Source organism: Arvicola amphibius, chromosome X, assembly GCF_903992535.2.
Source record: "Arvicola amphibius chromosome X, mArvAmp1.2, whole genome shotgun sequence".
Lineage (NCBI taxonomy): Eukaryota > Metazoa > Chordata > Mammalia > Rodentia > Cricetidae > Arvicola > Arvicola amphibius.
Window position 1 is genome coordinate 68,376,765 of NC_052065.1, and position 18,235 is coordinate 68,394,999.

Below are 18,235 nucleotides of genomic sequence, written 5' to 3' on the forward strand. Positions count from 1 at the left end.
TCCTGCAAATTCCCACTAAAGGACTGTTTCCTATTTTAACAAAACTCCAAACAAAAAGAAACCCTAATCTGCCATTTCCGGTTTAGGGAAACTTGAAACTTCTCTCCAGCCCTCCTCCACGTCGCGCAGCCTTTCAGAACACACTGAATTCCTGCGACTAAGGTTAAAAAAAAAATCACTTACTTCATTTAGGCGTCTTAAAATACACAAAGCTTTGATAATGTGGGCTTAAAAAAAATTAAACTAGTGTCTGGATTCAAAACAAAGCTAGCTTTCAGCTGTGTTATTTGCATACATTTCTCAGCAGGAAGTAACACGCAAAACTTCTGGTGTCCAAGGGAAAAGGTCCTTTATTCTAACCGAGTGCAATTCAGGGATCTTTTCCCCCACTCCTCCTTATTTTACTTCCCTCCTCGCCCTCTTCCAGGAGAGGGAATAGTCAAAAAGAATTGTTTCAACAGATCTCGCGGTGCTGTTCGAGATCCTGTGTTTTAAAAAAACAATTTAGAAATGATGCAAATGAGCCCAAGCCTTCCGGGGTTTGGGGCTGGGACTGCAGTGCTGGAAGCTCATTGAAAGCAGCCACTGGTGGAGGCGGGGCTCTGGCCAGTTCCCCTTCCACCTACCCCCACCCTCCTCTTTCAACCTCTGTTTGGCCCCTTGCTCTGTTCCAGTCGTTGCTGCAGCTGTTTCTCAACCCTCTTCAAGACTCCAGCGACCGACCTCAAGCTCTTGTTTCCAGGATGGTGATCCGTGTATATATTGCATCTTCTTCTGGCTCTACAGCGGTAAGGAGAGTGGGAGCCCACCTTTGTTGTTTTCCAACACACTAGCCCTCCTCTGCCCCAGAACCGTTAAACTGCTGAAGTTACACTGGAAGCTTCTCCTTCGAAGACGCAAGCATCGCCCACTACACCCTCCCCCCCCCCCCCCGTCTTTCCTTTCTTCTTTGTTGCGTCGATTTCATTTTTTTTTCCGTGGAGTTAGCTTTGTTCGCCTTGAGACATTAGTACCATATTTCATTTCTAAAAGAAAAATAAAGGAAAAAAGAAAGGTAGAAAACTACTGAGTTTAGGTAGATGGGAGGAGATAACTGCTTTATGGATTTCAAGGTTAGGTAAAGTCAAGTGAAATAAAAAACAGTGCCTTTCAGGCTTTCAAGAGTGAGGCATTTAACAAATATGCCCTAAGTACCGAGTTCAGGGGAAGTGCTGTTTCTGTAAAGGATGGAGGCACTGATGGGAAGGGACTGGAAGACTCCTGAGGCACTCAGATTATTGTGAAATCACTGTAATGACATTATTTTGAGAGCATGTAGACAGGGCATATAACACTAAAAGAAAAAAAGAAAACAGAAACTCAGGAACAGTGATATAAATGGTTTCTTCTTCTTCTTCTTCTTCTTCTTCTTCTTCTTCTTCTTCTTCTTCTTCTTCTTCTTCTTCTTCTTCTTCTTCTTCTTGAATTTCTTTTGGTGTGGGTGGGTGTTTTTATTTACTGTAGTGTGAGACATGTCGCCCATATTGGCTCTTATTTTGACTTTTCCTTCAAAAGATTTTTAAAACCCACTACTTGAAGAGACTGGGGAAAGAACACGTGGCAACTGAGTTGCTGCCTCTTCCTAGGATATGATTTTCTTCCTTGATTCATTTGCCAACTGTTAACTTAGAATACCAGTTTTCAGCATATCTGAGGAGGATTGGGTAAACTGAGGTGAAAGCTGAATACATACTCATGGTAAATGAAAGAGCCTCTGTTCTGTTCTTGCAATCCCAGGAGGAAAAAAAAAAGGCCAGCAGTGGCCAGAGCAGATGTGTGGGCTCTGGAATTGGAATGTAAAAACCTCCTTCTCTAGCTTTAGAGTGGTGGAGATCCCAGGTTGTTGGGTTGTTTATCTTTACATTTAAGAGGATTTGGAATAGAACTGAGGGTTACATGAAATCAGCAGAACCTTGAACCTTGAACTTTGTCTCTTACCAATATGTGTGGGTGCGCATAGACTCTATGTTAGCATGTAAGAAAACTTACCCTGAGACTTATTGAACATTTTGTTTGAAAAAATAGAAATATTTATTATTTCCTTGGGACCCCATTTTAGAAGCTTCTTGGCCTCTATAGATAACATTCTGATATTTCAAAGTAAAACATGCGTGACTGAATATTAATCTACTACAATAGCTGCATTTTCAAGAACCAGTTTAATGCCTTTGGTTAATCCTTATTAGGTTTAACCTCTCAAGCATGTAGGATTTTTTGAATGTGGTGGCTTGCAGTTTCAACACTGCTGTTTGTTCTTTGCTTTCTTTCTCTTCGATTTCTCTTCCACAAGTAAACTCAAGGAGAAGCTGCTTTAAGAATTTCATCAAGTACTAGAGTTACACCCTCTTTCTTTCTTAAGACTTCAATTTCTAAGTGCCCAAGAAGAGATTAAGACTTTTTTTATTAGATTATTTACATGACAGATATTTATGGTATTTGTGTTTAGTTTCTATTGTTTTTTCATGGATTTTAAGGACTTGTCCATTCTTTCACAATTTCCATTTTTATGAAAATGCACATTTTGTATTTCATAGTGCCAAAATAAATGATTGCTTCATTATAATCTTGCATTTTTTTAAAAAAAAAACCTAAAATAGTTTGAAGAGTGTCTTTGAGGAGCCCTTCTTTATGTGAGTGTGGTGCTGGTTATTTATTGGAGAAAGGAAATTTCTTTTATGATAGCAAAACTTTGCTTTAATATAGCAAAAACATTGTCATTTAAATAAATTATTTAGAAATTTGAAGGCAGATGTTCTGATGGAATCTAAAAATATTGAAAAGATACATTTCTGTGAGTTATTATGTAACTGATGAGTGTTTGAAGTTTCTTGGCTTAATGATCTGTATTGAATGTTTTGCCTGAATATGCATATACTATATGCATGCCTGATGCTCATGGAGACCAGAAGAGGGTGTTGGATCTCATGGAATTAGAGTCACAGATGTTTCTGAGCCAAAATGTGGATGCTTGGAACTGAACCCAAGTCCTCTGCAAGAGCAACACATGCTCTCTTGACCCATTGAGTCATCTCTCCAGTCCCAAACCTGTTTCCATATTTTTCCTGAATATTATAAAAATCAGCAATACTATGTGGCTAATTGTTCTGCTACTAATCTAGAACAACAATAATAAACAATGTTATAGCCCAAAGCTTCCTGTATTTCTCATCTTAGCTGAAAAAACAACTTTTAAAATGTATCCTTGTCTCTGCTCCAATACACAGGAGTAGCACTTGCTTCTCAAGATAGAAATAAAAAGACTTTGCAGTGGATTCTTTGGTTGATTTGTTTGTTTTCAGGACAGGGTTTCTCTGTGTAGCCCTAGCTGTCCTAGAACTCACTTGGTAGGTCAGGCTGGCCTCTGGATCTCAGCAATCAGCCTTCCTCTCCCTCCCAAGTGCTAGGATTAAAGACATATGCCAGCACTACCCAGCTGCAGTGGATTCTTGGTAGTAACTACAGTAAGGACAGCTGATAGGAATGCTTAAGTTGTTTTAGGCACTACCTTACGCTTTCTTGATAATAATCTCATGATTATGTTTCTTTCAGGAAAGGAAATGCAGACACGGAGAGGTTAAACAACTTCCCCAGTGTCACATAGCTACGAAAGCCATAGAGTTTTAGCGCAGTGAAAGCTGCTTAAATTTAAGCTTGTGTGTAACCATAAAAAAATACATGCTGACAATGATACAATGCAGTTAGTAGGCATGAGGACAAAAATTTGAACATGACCTTAGATGTTAGGAGAATGAGTAAGCCCTGCAGGTTGAGAAGAAGTGCCTGGGCATGCCCATATGTGGGAATAGCAAAATGGGGAGCAAGGGTAAGGGAGGGATGTTGTGTCTGTAAGTGAATGTAAGTAAGTGGGGTATGTGGCTTCTTCACTCAAGGCTACGAAAGTGAAGAAGACACAGGCACATTTTGGGAATCCTAATATTTTTTAGGTGAAGCTCTGACAGACAATTCAGGCCTTCATTTTATTTCTCTTGGTGGAGGCATCTAGCAAGGATGTAGCTTCCAGTTGTCAACAGCAAGTGAATTCTGCATGTTCATGTTTTATTTCTTATCACTTCCTAGTTGAACTTAACATCTTTTCTTAATATTTTTTTTGAGACAGAGACTCATCACCTAGGCCAGGTGAGACTCAAATTCATGATCCTCCTACCTCAGCCGCCCAAGTACCAGGACTACTGTAGGTTTGTGCCACCACATCTGGCTTTCTACCCCCTCCTTTGTTTAGAATTGTTTGTGCCCGTTATTGGTATGATGTCATGTAACAGCATATGTATACTACATTATATACATAAATATTTCATAGCAGTTGAGATTGCAGTGTCTTGTAAGTTTATATCTAGAAGAAAATGAAATATTAAACCCCATGTCTAAATAACTTAATAAGTTGTAGTAGCTTTTAACTAAAAACAACACTGACCTTTGGTTGGAATTGTTAGAATGATGAGACAAGGTTTAGTTGACGTTGGAGAATTTTCCACTTAACTCTTTCTCCAGGATTCTTATTTGAGTTCCATTTTATGTCCTCTATGCATTCTGTGTGTGTTGGCACAGACACTTGATGGTTATGGTATCTACGTGGTTTCTGAGGATCTCATTTAGGGGATAGCGTATGCAATGATCTCTCTCTCTCTCATTTCTCTTATAACTACTGAAATGGAGCTAGTTTTAGGGTGGATTCTATGGTGGTGCTAACTCACAAGTAATAAAGAGACATGGATAAACCTAGCATTCTTGGTCACCAAATCACAGCTCACTAGTCATAGTATTTTCTTCACTTGTAATAGGCATGCAGAGCAGCAAGCCACTGTTCTTTGTCATGCGGTTCTTAAGTAATCTTTATCTTAGGTCACAGGGTTTTTTTTTTTTTTGCTGTTTTATATTTGAATTGAGCATTGACTTGAAATATGTTTTGGTGCATGCCATAGCTGTCAAGTTTTGTTGAAGTGGTGTTTATTTAAAACTGTTCATAAACTAATTAGAAGATCAAAATCAGAAACCATCAAATGAATAGGCACGTTTTTTGGAAACCCCAAGCAGTGAAGAACGGTGACTTTCAAGTGTCAAATTTAAAGACTGAATGAAGATCAGTACCTTCAATTTGGTACCTAGTACTTGAAAGCTAATTTCTCTAAAACCATAGTAAAGCCATTGGAATAACTTGGTCCAAATTAAAACAGCTTAGCAAACATATTTCCCATCCAAGTACTAACCAGGCCCCATCCTGCTTAGCTTCCGAGATCAGATGAAATTGGACGTGTTCAGGGTTGTGTGGCCATGGACAGGAAACATATCTCAATGGTGGTGGCTCTTGTGCAATTGAAAATGTTTGAAAGTCTAACAGTCTATGGCACAATGTTTTATGAAAGTTAAGTAAGACTCATAACTTTGTATATGAAAACAATAATGGGAATTTATCTTTAGCATAAAGATCTATTCTGTTGAGGAAGAATAATAACCTTAAGGTCAACCCTTCTCTTAAAATGGCCTGTGTTAAAGACTAGACATGGTCAGGCTGAATGTTCTACTTCTTTGTGACTATTCTCAAGTGTCTTTTTCTAAAACATGTATTGCCCAATAAACTATGTATCTTTAAAATATATATTTATTCTTCGAGAAGCTCATATATGCATGCAATGTATTTTGATCATATTCGTGTCCTCCCACTCCTTCACTCTGCTCTAGTTCTCACGCCCAACCCCTCCTAACTTCTTGTCCTTTTTATATTGCCTATCCAGTACAGCTTGCATTGCTCTTGTGTAAATGGGTGTGAACCGTCCACTGGACTATGGTAAACTTACTGGGCACCATGCCTTTAAAGGAAATTATCTGCCAGCAGCAAACTGTCAGGAGCGACTCAGGTAGGGGGGAGGGGCACACGAGCTCCTCTGCCATCCATGTTAGAATGTTGATTGGCTTGAACTTGGTCAGGCAACCACAGCTCCTGACAACTCTGTCTTTATGGAATACATTTTGTCTTAATGGAATTACCAAGGATTAATATCATATTGTGTTATACTGGCAAAATTAAATAAATTAGGAGGGATCTGTAAGTGACTGTTGAAATGTTGGCCTTCAGTTCTACCTTGCGACCTACCTAGAGACCTTTTAAAATTACAACTTAATTACTTCCCTCAATCTAGACCAAGATGAAACAAACATACTTTGAGACAGAAAGAGCAACTCTTTTATGGCGACTGCTTTTGTTAGCATGGGAGACAAAGGTGACATTTAACACTTGACCGGGCCAGAAAAGTTGAAAACAGAGGAATTGTTTTCTAGCCTGGTGCTTTACCTTTTGCATATATGGTTTTTTGAAGTTATAGACTTGTAGAGCGAAATAAAAAATTCACATAAAAGGTTAAAAATACCACAGCAAATTCAGACGCAGTAGATTTAAAGTGTTTAGCACTGTTGGAGTTTTGTTTTCCTTGTGCTACCTTTTTGTTAGTATGGCTGTTGAAGATTTGGCTGCAGAAGTGGTAAAAACTGGCATGGGTTCTTTCTGCGTTGCACACGCCAGGCACTGTGCCTACTGCTTTTCATACATTCTTGCATTTAATTTAACTCTTAAAGTAACTGTGAGGTGCTATTATTAGACCAGTTTATGTGTTTGAAGAGACTTTCACTGAGATTCGAGAGAGATATTAGCTAAGACCGAAGAGCTAGAAATGGCAGAGCTGGGATTACAGCGAATACAGGACGTTGCCTTCAGAACCCCCAGCATTGTTATTTACATAGCCTCCATGTGTAGATAGTACATAGAAATTTTGATTTATGATTAGAAATACAATTAATTTCAAGGCCACCTTGGTCTGCAGAGTGAATTCAAGGGCTACACAGATAATCCGGGCTCAAAAAACAAGTAACCATTTAAGTAGGGAGCATGGGGTATCTATCTCAGTGGGTAAAAGTGGTAATGCTATCTATGTTGATGACCTGAGTTTGATTTGTAGAATTCCCAGACAGATGGAAGGAGACAACCAACTCCTGAAAGTTGCCCTTCAAACACTCACTGTGAGGTGCCTGCATTCATACATACATATCATAAACACACACATGTGCAATACAATAGAAAAAATACTGGGAAGATCCTCTTGCTAGGTAAATGTGTTCTCATCTATGACCCTTGCTTGAGAACAAGTCGGGAAGGAGACAAGTGACTAAGAGAGAGGCCAGCACTTGGATTTTCTTTTACAACTTCATACGCATGCATACACACATAAGCTCCACCAAGGGTGTATTTTAAGTAGTCTTTACCCCTTTTTGTAGGGGCTTGTGCTGCATATTGTACTTCTAGGACTTTGATTCTCATTTGTAAAACTATCCCCTTTGCTTAGCGTGGCTGTGCAAACTGATAATCATAGTAACTCTGGAATTTTGATGTACAAGAATAATAAGTGCGAGGCCAGACTAGGCTCCATGGTCAGACCCTGTGTCGAAGGAGGAGGAGGAGGAGGAGGAGGAGGAGGAGGAGGAGGAGGAGGAGGAGGAGGAAGAAGAAGAAGAAGAAGAAGAAGAAGAAGAAGAAGAAGAAGAAGAAGAAGAAGAAGAAGAAAGGATAAAAGAAAAATGAAGGAAACAAAACATACCTGCCCAACCCCCAAAATAAGAACAACCACAAAAACATGTATTTTGTGGATATAAACTAGCATGGCAAAAAAGAGATGTAGGTTTTTATGAGTCTGTGAGTAAATTCGAAAGCAGTGCTGTTATGATTTATAAACTCTGGCTTTGGATTCTCGTCTTTGAATTATATTCTTTGGTTTAGCTCTTCTGGAAATAAAAATCTATTGCAGAGTTGGGTTGGAGCCAAACATTTATGCTTGGGAGATTTCCAACAACGAGTCAAGACTAATTAAACTTCACTTTTTAAGCGCCAGACAGTACTCATCTCAGGTAACAGCTACTGCATGAGACACATTGGTCTGTGTATTTCACCATCGCCATTCATACAGCTGCTTTCGTCACAAGTGTGGCAGCGTTCTTATTAAAATTGTAACCGTATGGATTTAATCAAGTCATGTGGTTTTGGAAACTGTTATCTCTGGTATAACATTTGAAAGTTGATTTAGAAGGAAAACTTGGGTAGATAATTACTTATTGTTAAAAAAATGATAAACTACGTTGTTTTCATTTCTAATGCAGATAATTAGTCAGATGTAGTTGAGAGTACTATGTAGAGACTCATGGTCTAGCTCGGTGGGGGAACACTGTCCTAGATGGGTGGGATATTGGGCTATATCCCTAGCACTCTATAAAAAAAGTCACGAAAATAATTTTAAGAACTATCTTGCTGTCTGTCATGGAGCACTTAAACATACCTTACACAGAACTTTACATAAAGTTTGTCATTTAATTCTCTAACAACTAAGTGAAATCAGTATTCAAATCTCTTTTTTGAGATAAAGTTTTACAATGTGGCCTAGTGTGGGCCCATAATTTGCCTTTTTCTATCTTTAGCACCCTTATTGCAGAGATGTCAGTCCTGTCTGATGCCAGGGTCTAGTGTCCCCATTTTTATTTCTTGCCATCATTGCCCTGGAGTTCACTATAAGATGAAACTGGCCTTGAATTCACAGAGGTCTCTCTACCTCTGTTTTTTACATGCTAGGATTAAAAGTATGCGCCATGATGCCTGGCCCCCAACCTTAAGAAGCAAAAGCAGGCTAAGAAAGTTAACAAGGCCACAGAACTAGGAAACCACCTCCTAGATTTGTCTGATCTGAAACCAGTGGCTTTAACCTATATGCTAATCTCCCTACAGATTTGATATTTAATATTACTGTGTTTTTGAACATGTCGCTATGCTATTTCCTTTTGCTGACCTTGGAAGAATCATGAAAATATCTCATAACTAATTGGCATACAATAGTATCGGGACAATTAATTCTAAGGATATCTATTATGTCAAGTGGGGAATTTAGGATTTTTTCTTTTCTAATTTTTTTTTTTTGCTTTTTAAAAGTAGTTTTTATTGAGCTATATGTTTTTCTTTGCTCCTCTCCCTTCCTCTTCCTTCCCTTTCTACCTTCTCCCGTGGTCCCCATGCTCCCAATTTACTCAGGAGATTTTGTCTTTTTCTACTTCCCATGTAGATTAGATCCATGTATGTCTCTATTAGAGTCCTCATTGTTGTCTTGGTTCTCTGGGATTGTAAATTGTAGCCTGGTTTATCTTTGGTTTATGTCTAAAAGCCACTTATGAGTGAGTACATGTGATATTTGTCTTTCTGTGTCTGGGTTACCTCACTCAATATGTTTTCTAGCTCCATCCATTTGCCCGCAAATTTCAAGATGTCATTATTTTTTTCTGCTGTGTAGTGCTCCATTGTGTAAATATACCAAATTTTCCTTATCCATTCTTTGGTCAAGGGGCATTTAGGTTGCTTCCAGGTTCTGGCTATGATGAACAATGCTGCTATGAACATAGTTGAGCACATGTCCTTGTGGCACGATTGAGTATCCTTTGGATATATACCCAAAAGTGGTATGACTGGGTCTTGATGAAGGTTGTTTCCTAATTTTCTGAGAAATCGCCACACTGACATACAAAGGGGCTGTACCAGCTTGTACTCCCACCAGCAATCCTTGCTTAATTTTTAAGGGAGTAAGTAAGCAGTGTGACAAGACCCACAATAAGGCCAAACACTTTTGAATTTCTGGGTCATTATTTTTAAGAGGATGTTGAAAGACATGTATGAAAAGAATATGATGAAACTGTGATAAAATATCTAGTTATTATCTAGGCAGATAAGGGATTTGATTTAATTTTGAAGTTGAAATTGAAGAATGGATTTTATTTAGTATGTTTTGCAAATACTGTTTATATTTATATTTTATTGTTTTATATTGTATTATACTGTTACATTTATATTATATGGGAAGTTTATATTTACTGTTATATATTATACTGTTATTTGTTTATACTATAAGAGGAGTTTAAGAGAAGGATGTTTATTACATTGAGAATTTAATCTGACACAACCAGAAAACTGTGAACACCAAACTTCATATGCCATGGGATCCTAGCCTTACCCAAATGCCAGAGTCTCTACGTGAAAGGCCTGCCCTGCCAGCCACATAGCATGTATCTACTTTAAAGTCAGTGTTTCTACATTTTGTGAAAAACAAAAATAACAGAAGCTTGTCTAAATAATAACGTATGCATAGATGTTCAAGTAGATTACTTATAAATCAATATATAACAACTTTTGAAAACCATTAACTTACAGAGATAGATGTTTCCCATGGTTAGGCATGATGTCTTAAGAGTTTTGCTTTAAGATTAAGTGTGATCGTTCATGCTATACTACTTTACAGTACAGAGAAAACATCTAAAGAGCAGCTATTGAAAAAATGAGATACTATATCATGTAAAAGCGCAGCCTAAGAGATCCATGAAAAATAAGCAAAATTGGCCTCTTTGGGTTCTTTAAACATGGATGGATCTGAAAATAATTAGAAGTAAAAATTCTTAGATGATCTCTTAACATGTAAAGAAAGTACTGCTACTGACCTACACTTGAGAAAAGGATCACCACTTTATTTCTTTATATTTTCTGCATATGTGTGTGTTTTACATGCATATATGTGTGTGTAGCATGTGCACGCAGTGCCCACAGAGATCAGAAGAGGACAATGGATCCTCTGGAACTGGGGTCAAACGTGGTTGTGAATTGCTGGGTGCTGGAAACCAAAATGGGTCCTCTGTGAGAGCAAAAAGCAGTCTTACCCACTGAGCCATCTCTCCATCCACAAAGACTACCATTTGGCGTCACAAGATTTCTTTGAAATATTTGAAGTAAGAATGCTAAGCTTTTTTTGTTGTTTTTGTTTTTGTTTTATGACAGAGTTTCCTGCAGCCCCCAGGCTGGCTTTTCTAGGTAACTGAGGCTGAGGGTGACCTTGAACCAACGCTCTTTGAAAGTGCTCACATTACAATATATGCGCAATCATGAATGGCTTGTATGTGTGAGTCATTTATGTGAAAGTATATGATACAGAGACAGTTGGGATATTCTTTTTTTTAAATTTATTTATTTATTATGTATACAGTGTTCTGCCTGCATGTATGCCTGCAGGCCAAAAGAGAACAACAAATCTCCTTACAGATGGTTGAGAGCCACCATGTGGTTGCTGGGAATTGCACTCAAGACCCCAGGAAGAGCAGCCATTGCTCTTAACCACTGAGCCATCTTTCCAGTAGTTGGGATAGGGATATTCTATATGATAACTTTAAATGGGTTTTTCTGAATATTTTCTCAAGCTATAGGAATTCCTTCTGTCTTAATAACTATTTTAAACCCCAGAAGGAAGAGTGCTGTATCTAACAGAATAGATTTTAAGGCTAGGTCAAGTGTTTTCATTTCTTAACTTTGAATTGATGTCTGTTAAGTGTTAGAAGTAGTTTGTAGGGCCCTACTTGAGAACTATTATAAAATGCAACAGAGGCTTGAATAATAATTTATTTACTTTTTCTACTTCTTACTACTCAGAATATAATTAGAATGGAGTAGGATTCTACATATTTGCTGATGCATCAACAGACGGCATGTCACAATTCAAATGTGACGGGCTACCAGTTGGAAATTTGTGGTTGGTGTTCAGAAATGTACGACTGGAGTGGGGCAAAGATGGCAAAGTTAATAGCGTAGGAGTCATTGACAGCGTGTTCTCTGAAACTATGTGAAGGAAGGAACTAAGAGGAAGGAATTGCAAAATGAGATGAGGATCCAGCCTTGCTGAAAATGTACACACAGGAAGTGGTGAAAGTCACAGAAAAGAAAGATTCATTAAGAAAGAGGAGAGAGGTCTGGAATGGAAGCTAGGACAGAGGCCAGTGTTCAGGGAGCTTAGGCATTGTTCGGTAGTGCCATACAAGAATTGTGAAAATTCATAAAATGCCATTGAATTCAAAAGCAGGAAATTATTAGTGATTTTGGGCATAGTAGTTTCAGTGGCATGCTGAAAGCAATAACCTGCTTGCAAGGACTAAGGATTAGAATCCACAAAGAAGGAGAGACAGATATAGTCCAGTTTTTTATTGGTGCGGTAAAAAGAAAGGCTCTCGCTAAGTGAGGAACATGTCAGCTAGGGACGAAGCTATAGAGACGGATGTACAGTGAGACCCTTTCTCAAGTAATAACAACAATGAACCACTATCCTTACTAATTTAAGTTCCCTGTAAAGTGTGTATTGACCATGAAGAGAGTGATTTTATTTTTACTGGCCAGATTTAAATTGCTCTTGTAAGAGAATAAGCAGGAAAGTCACGGCTCTTACATAAAGTATAAATGGCTGGACAATTTCCACTGCCCTTACTTGCCAAACCAATTAACAAAATTGGCTCTTTAGAAAATAATAGTTTGCTGGCAGTACTTGCCTAGTATGTGCAAGGGCCTGGATTTCATCCCAAGCCCTGAAAATAAAAATAAATAAATAAATAAATCCTTGTGGATGTCTGTGTTTTGCACTGGAAGTGATTTAAGAGTTCTAAGAGTGCAGCTCATGTAATGTTTCTTTCAGAAACTTGAATTGTTTATACTTAGTTTCATTCCCAATGTCAATGGAAGCTCCCCAGGCTGCAGGTTGGGTGATCAGTAAGCAGATGTTTCTGTAACCTTCAGATTTGGGGGCTGACTTGGAATCTTGTGCATGGAATTCAAAGATGATAAAGAGATAAATGCAATTCTTTGGGATTCCATATAAACAAAACTGTTAGTGTCTAGATCTGAGTGTTTGTAGAGCCGTGGCTCTCTACTTGTACATGGAACTTACTTTGACAGCATGTGGATGTCTGCAAAGTCATATAAACAGCCGAGAGACCTGAATAAAGAACCTTGTTAAAGACTGGACATTCTGAATAGATTAGCTAGGCCATGTTCTGGCAATTCTCGGTCTATGATTTGCGCTGTGGACTGTTTTCCTTCCACGCTCTAATTCACACATTCATTAAGAAAGCATTTATACCAATCACTGGAGTAGATTATGTACCTTAATTCCCAAGGACAAGACAGAACCTGGAATAAGTGTCTCTCAGATCCTTGAGTGACTAAGAATGAAAAACTACAGGGATTGTCCTTTTAGAGGATGAAGTTATGTGGTTTGGAAATGAGAATATATGAAGTGTTCAGAGTCCAACATCTTTTTGGGGCATCTCTGCTGGTATATTGACAAACGGTCACAGAAGTCCGTGTCTTTAACAGATGTTCAAATACATTTTTTGGTCTACTTTCCATTTATGTCTTTGTGAATAGTTATTTTAAAAGGATAATTTATTATTTCAGCTGAACTTTTACCCTGTTTTCTTGTCATTTCCTTGGAAAGGTGTGGGAATTAGGCCCTAAGTATAATGTTCTATTTTGTTTTTTTTCTGTACTTGAACATGCAGCAGAGGCATGATTAAGGTCAGTTCTGATTAAGGTCAAATGTAGCTGTGATGACAAGCTGAAAGATTTGTGGGTTTTCTGCCCAACTATTTCTGTCAGTTGTTTTGGAATTTCAGGGAAAAACACTAAGATATTCTTTTATTATCGGACAAATCCTATTCAGGCTTATTTTGATTTCCTTCACCTTGGGATCAACCTAGCTGGGGTATATATACTTATTCCTTACAGAAACTTGAGCTGCCTCCCTTAACTACTTATGAAAGCCTAGCTACCATAGGTTAGTCTCATCCTTCCCGCTCTCCTTGGCTCTTTCCTTTGCTTTTCTAAAGCTTATATGATTTCCAAGTATTTGGTTGAGGTTTAATTCAGGTTTCGCACAACTGTTTGCTTCATTATTTATATCCCTGCTAAATTGGATAAGAGTTATATCCTGTGCTAGAATTTCCAACATAGGGGCGGGTTTTTCATCAGTATGTTGTTGGCCTTTGGCCAACTAGATGACCAAAAAAAAAAAAAATAATAATCTGCGTGCTGAAATAGTATTTTTCTTAAGTTTCCACTAAATAATTAGATAAGTAGACAATTTCTGTCTTTTCAACATAGTTGTAGCTCAGTTCAATACAGTGGTTCCACTCAGAAAGCATTTTTGCATTCTCCCTGGGAGTCAGTAGCATCTGAAGCCAGTTATTCTCGTGGATAGGGTTTTCTTTTCAAACCAGGGCTGCTCCTTTTTAACATAGTGTCTCAAACATAAGATTTCTTTTTGTAATTGTACTGCACTGGTGGATTGAAATAGTGTCACCTAGGTAGAAGCATCGCCAGTGTCGCCTAGGTAGAAGCATCGCCAGTGTCGCCTAGGTAGAAGCATCGCCAGTGTCGCCTAGGTAGAAGCATCGCCAGTGTCGCCTAGGTAGAAGCATCGCCAGTGTCGCCTAGATAGAAGCATGGCCAGTGTTGCCTAGGTAGACACATCGCCAGTGTTGCACAGGTAGAAGCATCCTGGTGGAAGCAGTTTGTCTTCCCTACTCACTCCTTTGTTATTAAGATTCCTTGATTATGCTACACAATGTTTTGTGTCTACTGGATAAAAAATCAGCTTTTACTCGCTTTTGTTTTTAGGACCATAAAATTGAAAGCAAGCTATTAGAATCATCTGTCTAGGTGAGGTCATAGGAGGTCGTCCAACCCATTCACATACGGACTGCTTGGGATCTGGCCCAGAAAGATTCTGATCCATTTTTCTCTTAGTAAACTCTCCCAGGAAGGAAACCTTCTGTCCTCCATGGTAATACACTGAGATCCTATTCTATGTCCCTTCTTTCTCTGGACTCTATGGGTACACACGGAAATCTGGGTGACAGTGAAAGATAGTGTGCCCATTCTCTTGTGTGAGAGAGCTCAGATTCTTGAAAGCAAATGTGCTGGAAGTAAAGGACTGTGCTATATGCACACTCACCTGGTAGCAGCTGAACAAATAGTTCCCAAGTAGCCATTAAAATAATATGCAGAGCCTTTTTTTTTTAATTTTCGGGAAGAGCCCGGAACTTGTATTTTGAGAAAGTTAAAAATAAGCCCCATAATTTTGATTTCTTCCCTTCTGTTCTTCTTTTTCCGGGAAGCGTTCTGTGTCTTGCCCATGCCTGTCAATTGGTACATTATAATATCATAGCATAAGATGATATTACCACTACCACGTGGTGGTCCTTTCATGAGGCTTGGAACTTACTGGATTTATATAAATTTTAAGATAGATATTTTAAACATTTAAAATTTGTAGGTCCCTAACGTGCAAGTACTGGGCACAGTTGAATGGCATTACTAATGAAGAAAATTACAGGAGACTAATTTAAGCCCCAGTGCCATGCCTTTAAAAGGTTCAGTTGCTAGAAAAAGAACTGTTGCAAATTTTTGAACTAAACTGCTTCTGTTGTAGAGAAAAATACCTGCCTTAGGACTTGGAACTCCAGGTGGTGAGTTTTTAAGGTAGTTAAATGATAATTTCTTAGCAGTCTTTCTTATCATCAGTTCCTACTCAACTTGGGAGCCCTCAATTGACACTGGGAAAGAAAGGAGCTTAGAGAAGTGCCTTAGGCCCTGTAATGCCCATTCCTTGTGAAAATAAAAGACCTTAAACTTGCGTCCTGGGGAATGCTGGATTAAAAAAAAAAAAGAAAAAAAAAACAGGAGTAGTAGTAACTACTTTGAATTTTGTTGAAAGAAGGAAAATTTTCACCACTGCCCCAATAAATTGGTTCAAATTGTTAGCTGAATAAAATGTCTTCCCTCTTTCCAGATAGAAATTGTAGTTCCGCTTATGTTTTTAGACATGCTAGATATAGTTCATGAGAATGTCAGTTTTTTGTTTTGTTTGGAAATACTAATATTAGCACAGAAGAGAGGCCTGTTATTCCTTTTTAATTGTAAGTGAGTTAGTCTCTTGAGAGAAGAAATAGTCTCAGTCTTCCCTCCCCCCTCCCTCCTTCCCTCCCTCCCTCCCTCCTTCCCTCTGTCCCCCCCTTCTCTCCCTCCCTCTCTATTTTCCCCTTCTTCCTTTATTTCCTGCCCTTGTCCCTTTTCTGACTCTTGCTCTGTTTTTAGCCCTATGGTCATGAAAGAACGCACAGTGTAAGAGGGTCCAGTGGCACTCCTAGGGACAGGGGCAGAGGGAGAAGAATGGCAGGAAGTTTGAAGCCAGCCTGGTTTACATAACTGAATTCCAGTACAGCTGGAGCTACATAGTGAGACTGTCTCAAAAACAAACAATTTTTCAAACGTTAAAAGAAGACTGGACATGTTCCAGAGTACTTTTGGGGAAGCCCCAAATTCAGTTCCCTCAGTGCTTGAAGGAAAAGTAAAAAAAGAATGCACAATGACTTGTGGTCAGTCGAATGTGACATTTGATACAAAGTTTGTGTCCTAAAGAAATTGTACTTCATTCAGGCAAGGCAAATGGCCGCGAGGCGCTTATACAGGATGGCAACCCCAGAAATCAAGCCATTGTGCTGCCTCTGACAGTTTCGTTTCCAAATCTTTGTCTTCTGAGAAGGAATCTTGTGCTATTGGAAATTTGCTATATGGTTTTCTCTGGTGGTCTAGCTAAGGTTTTGCCTGTTTTCTTTCATATCCTCTATTTCTCCTGAGTCTGTTAGCTAATATTTAATGGACACAATATTAAACATCTTTTCTTGACAAGTATTTTACAGCTCTTTCAGTCACATCTGCAGTAGGTTTCACTCTCTAGACTATCTTTAAATTATCTTTAAAAGTGTGAGTGTCTGCCGTACATATCCCAAATATGGCAACCTAAGATTTCCAAGCTGTGGGTGGGTATGTATGTTCACATACAAGTAAGGTATCTTGAGAACATATGCTAGACTAAGACTTCTCTGTCTTCTCACAATACAGAATTTGTTGACTAACAACTAATTATGAGGTTCAGCAGTTTAATAACATCAGTTAAATTTGTCAGATAATCTACCTAACTCAGCAATCTGGCTGAGGCAAACACAGTTCTATTATTTGAATCTCACTTGTTGATATTAATTCCCGTATCTCACAGCACACAATAAATCAGTCTATCCATCTGTCTCTCTATGCATGTATGTATGTGTGTATGTATTTGTCTATCTGCATATATGTGTTTTATAGAGTGACTACAAGTTAAAGATCCCAAGTACACTTCAAGAGGTTTCAGAAGCAGCCTGATAGAAATGCAAGTAGAGTCTTCGTTGATAAAGAGGGGCTCATAAATCTTGGGTTTATAAACGTTTAGAGTAGGTAATGTCAGTACCTCGTTCCACTGAGATTAATATTAATTTTTAATTGTTTGAGTTTCATACACAAATATAGCATTTTTTATCAAATATGCACCCCATTCTTTTCTCTGCAATTCCTCTTCTATCTTCCATTGCCACTGTCCCCTAACTTCTCGTGCTTTATTTTTTAACCGACTGAATCCACTTAGTGTTGCCTGTGCATGGGTGTAAGACCATGTACAGGAGCACGAGTAGCCTCTCAGAGGCCACATCCCTGAAGAGAAGTGACTGTCCCCCAGCGATTGTAAATAGATTCTTACGTAGGGGGAGGACTTCATGAGCCCTTTCCATAGCCACGTTGGTGTTTGGCTGATTTGATCTTGTACAGATCTGTCACAGCCTCTGTGAGTTTATGTGTACCATGGACCTGTTGTTGTGTTCAGCAAATACTATGTTGCTGTAGGTGTCCACTACCTCTGGTTCTTACTGCCTTTCAGCTTCCTCTTCTGCAATGATCCCGAGGTTTTATCGAAGGGAGTATGCCTTTGTTAGAGCTGAGTACTCCACAGTCTCTTATTCTTTGCACATAGATTTATTGTGGGTCTCTATATTAATTGCCATCCACTGTAAAAAAAAGTTTCTTTGATAAGGGTTGAGAGTTATACTAATTTATGGGCATAAAGTTGACAACTAAGGCAGCAGTATATTGCTATGTGCATTTATCAGAATACTGATATTATAAACCACGGCTTTTTAAACTTTTCCAGTTACCATTCTTTCTTCCCTGAGGAATTTTAACATGGCCCCAGGTATATAAATCAAGCATTTACTCTACGGTCCGCACTCATTACACCCTAGTCCAGTGCCTTCCACAGTATACTCAGTAGAATTGTTTTCTGTCTTAAAAAGTCAAATATTTACTGATAAGTCATAAATTTATCTTAAAACAATTTTTGATATATATATGTATAATGTTACCATTTTTTAAAGATAAAAGTAAATTTTCATATAAGGAAAGATGTGCTTGTTTATTTTTACA

At 38.5% G+C, this 18,235-nt stretch overlaps 1 protein-coding gene across 1 annotated transcript in view; it reads left to right on the forward strand.

Moving 5' to 3' along the window:
* Nucleotides 1-545: 545 nt before the first annotated feature.
* The window catches only part of Sh3bgrl (SH3 domain binding glutamate rich protein like), a 77,657-nt gene continuing 59,967 nt past the window's right edge, over nucleotides 546-18,235 (forward strand). The window contains exon 1 of the mRNA XM_038316395.2: nucleotides 546-788. Coding sequence (XP_038172323.1) covers nucleotides 744-788 — 45 coding nt within the window. The 5' untranslated portion in view covers nucleotides 546-743. The remainder of the gene's footprint in view (nucleotides 789-18,235) is intronic.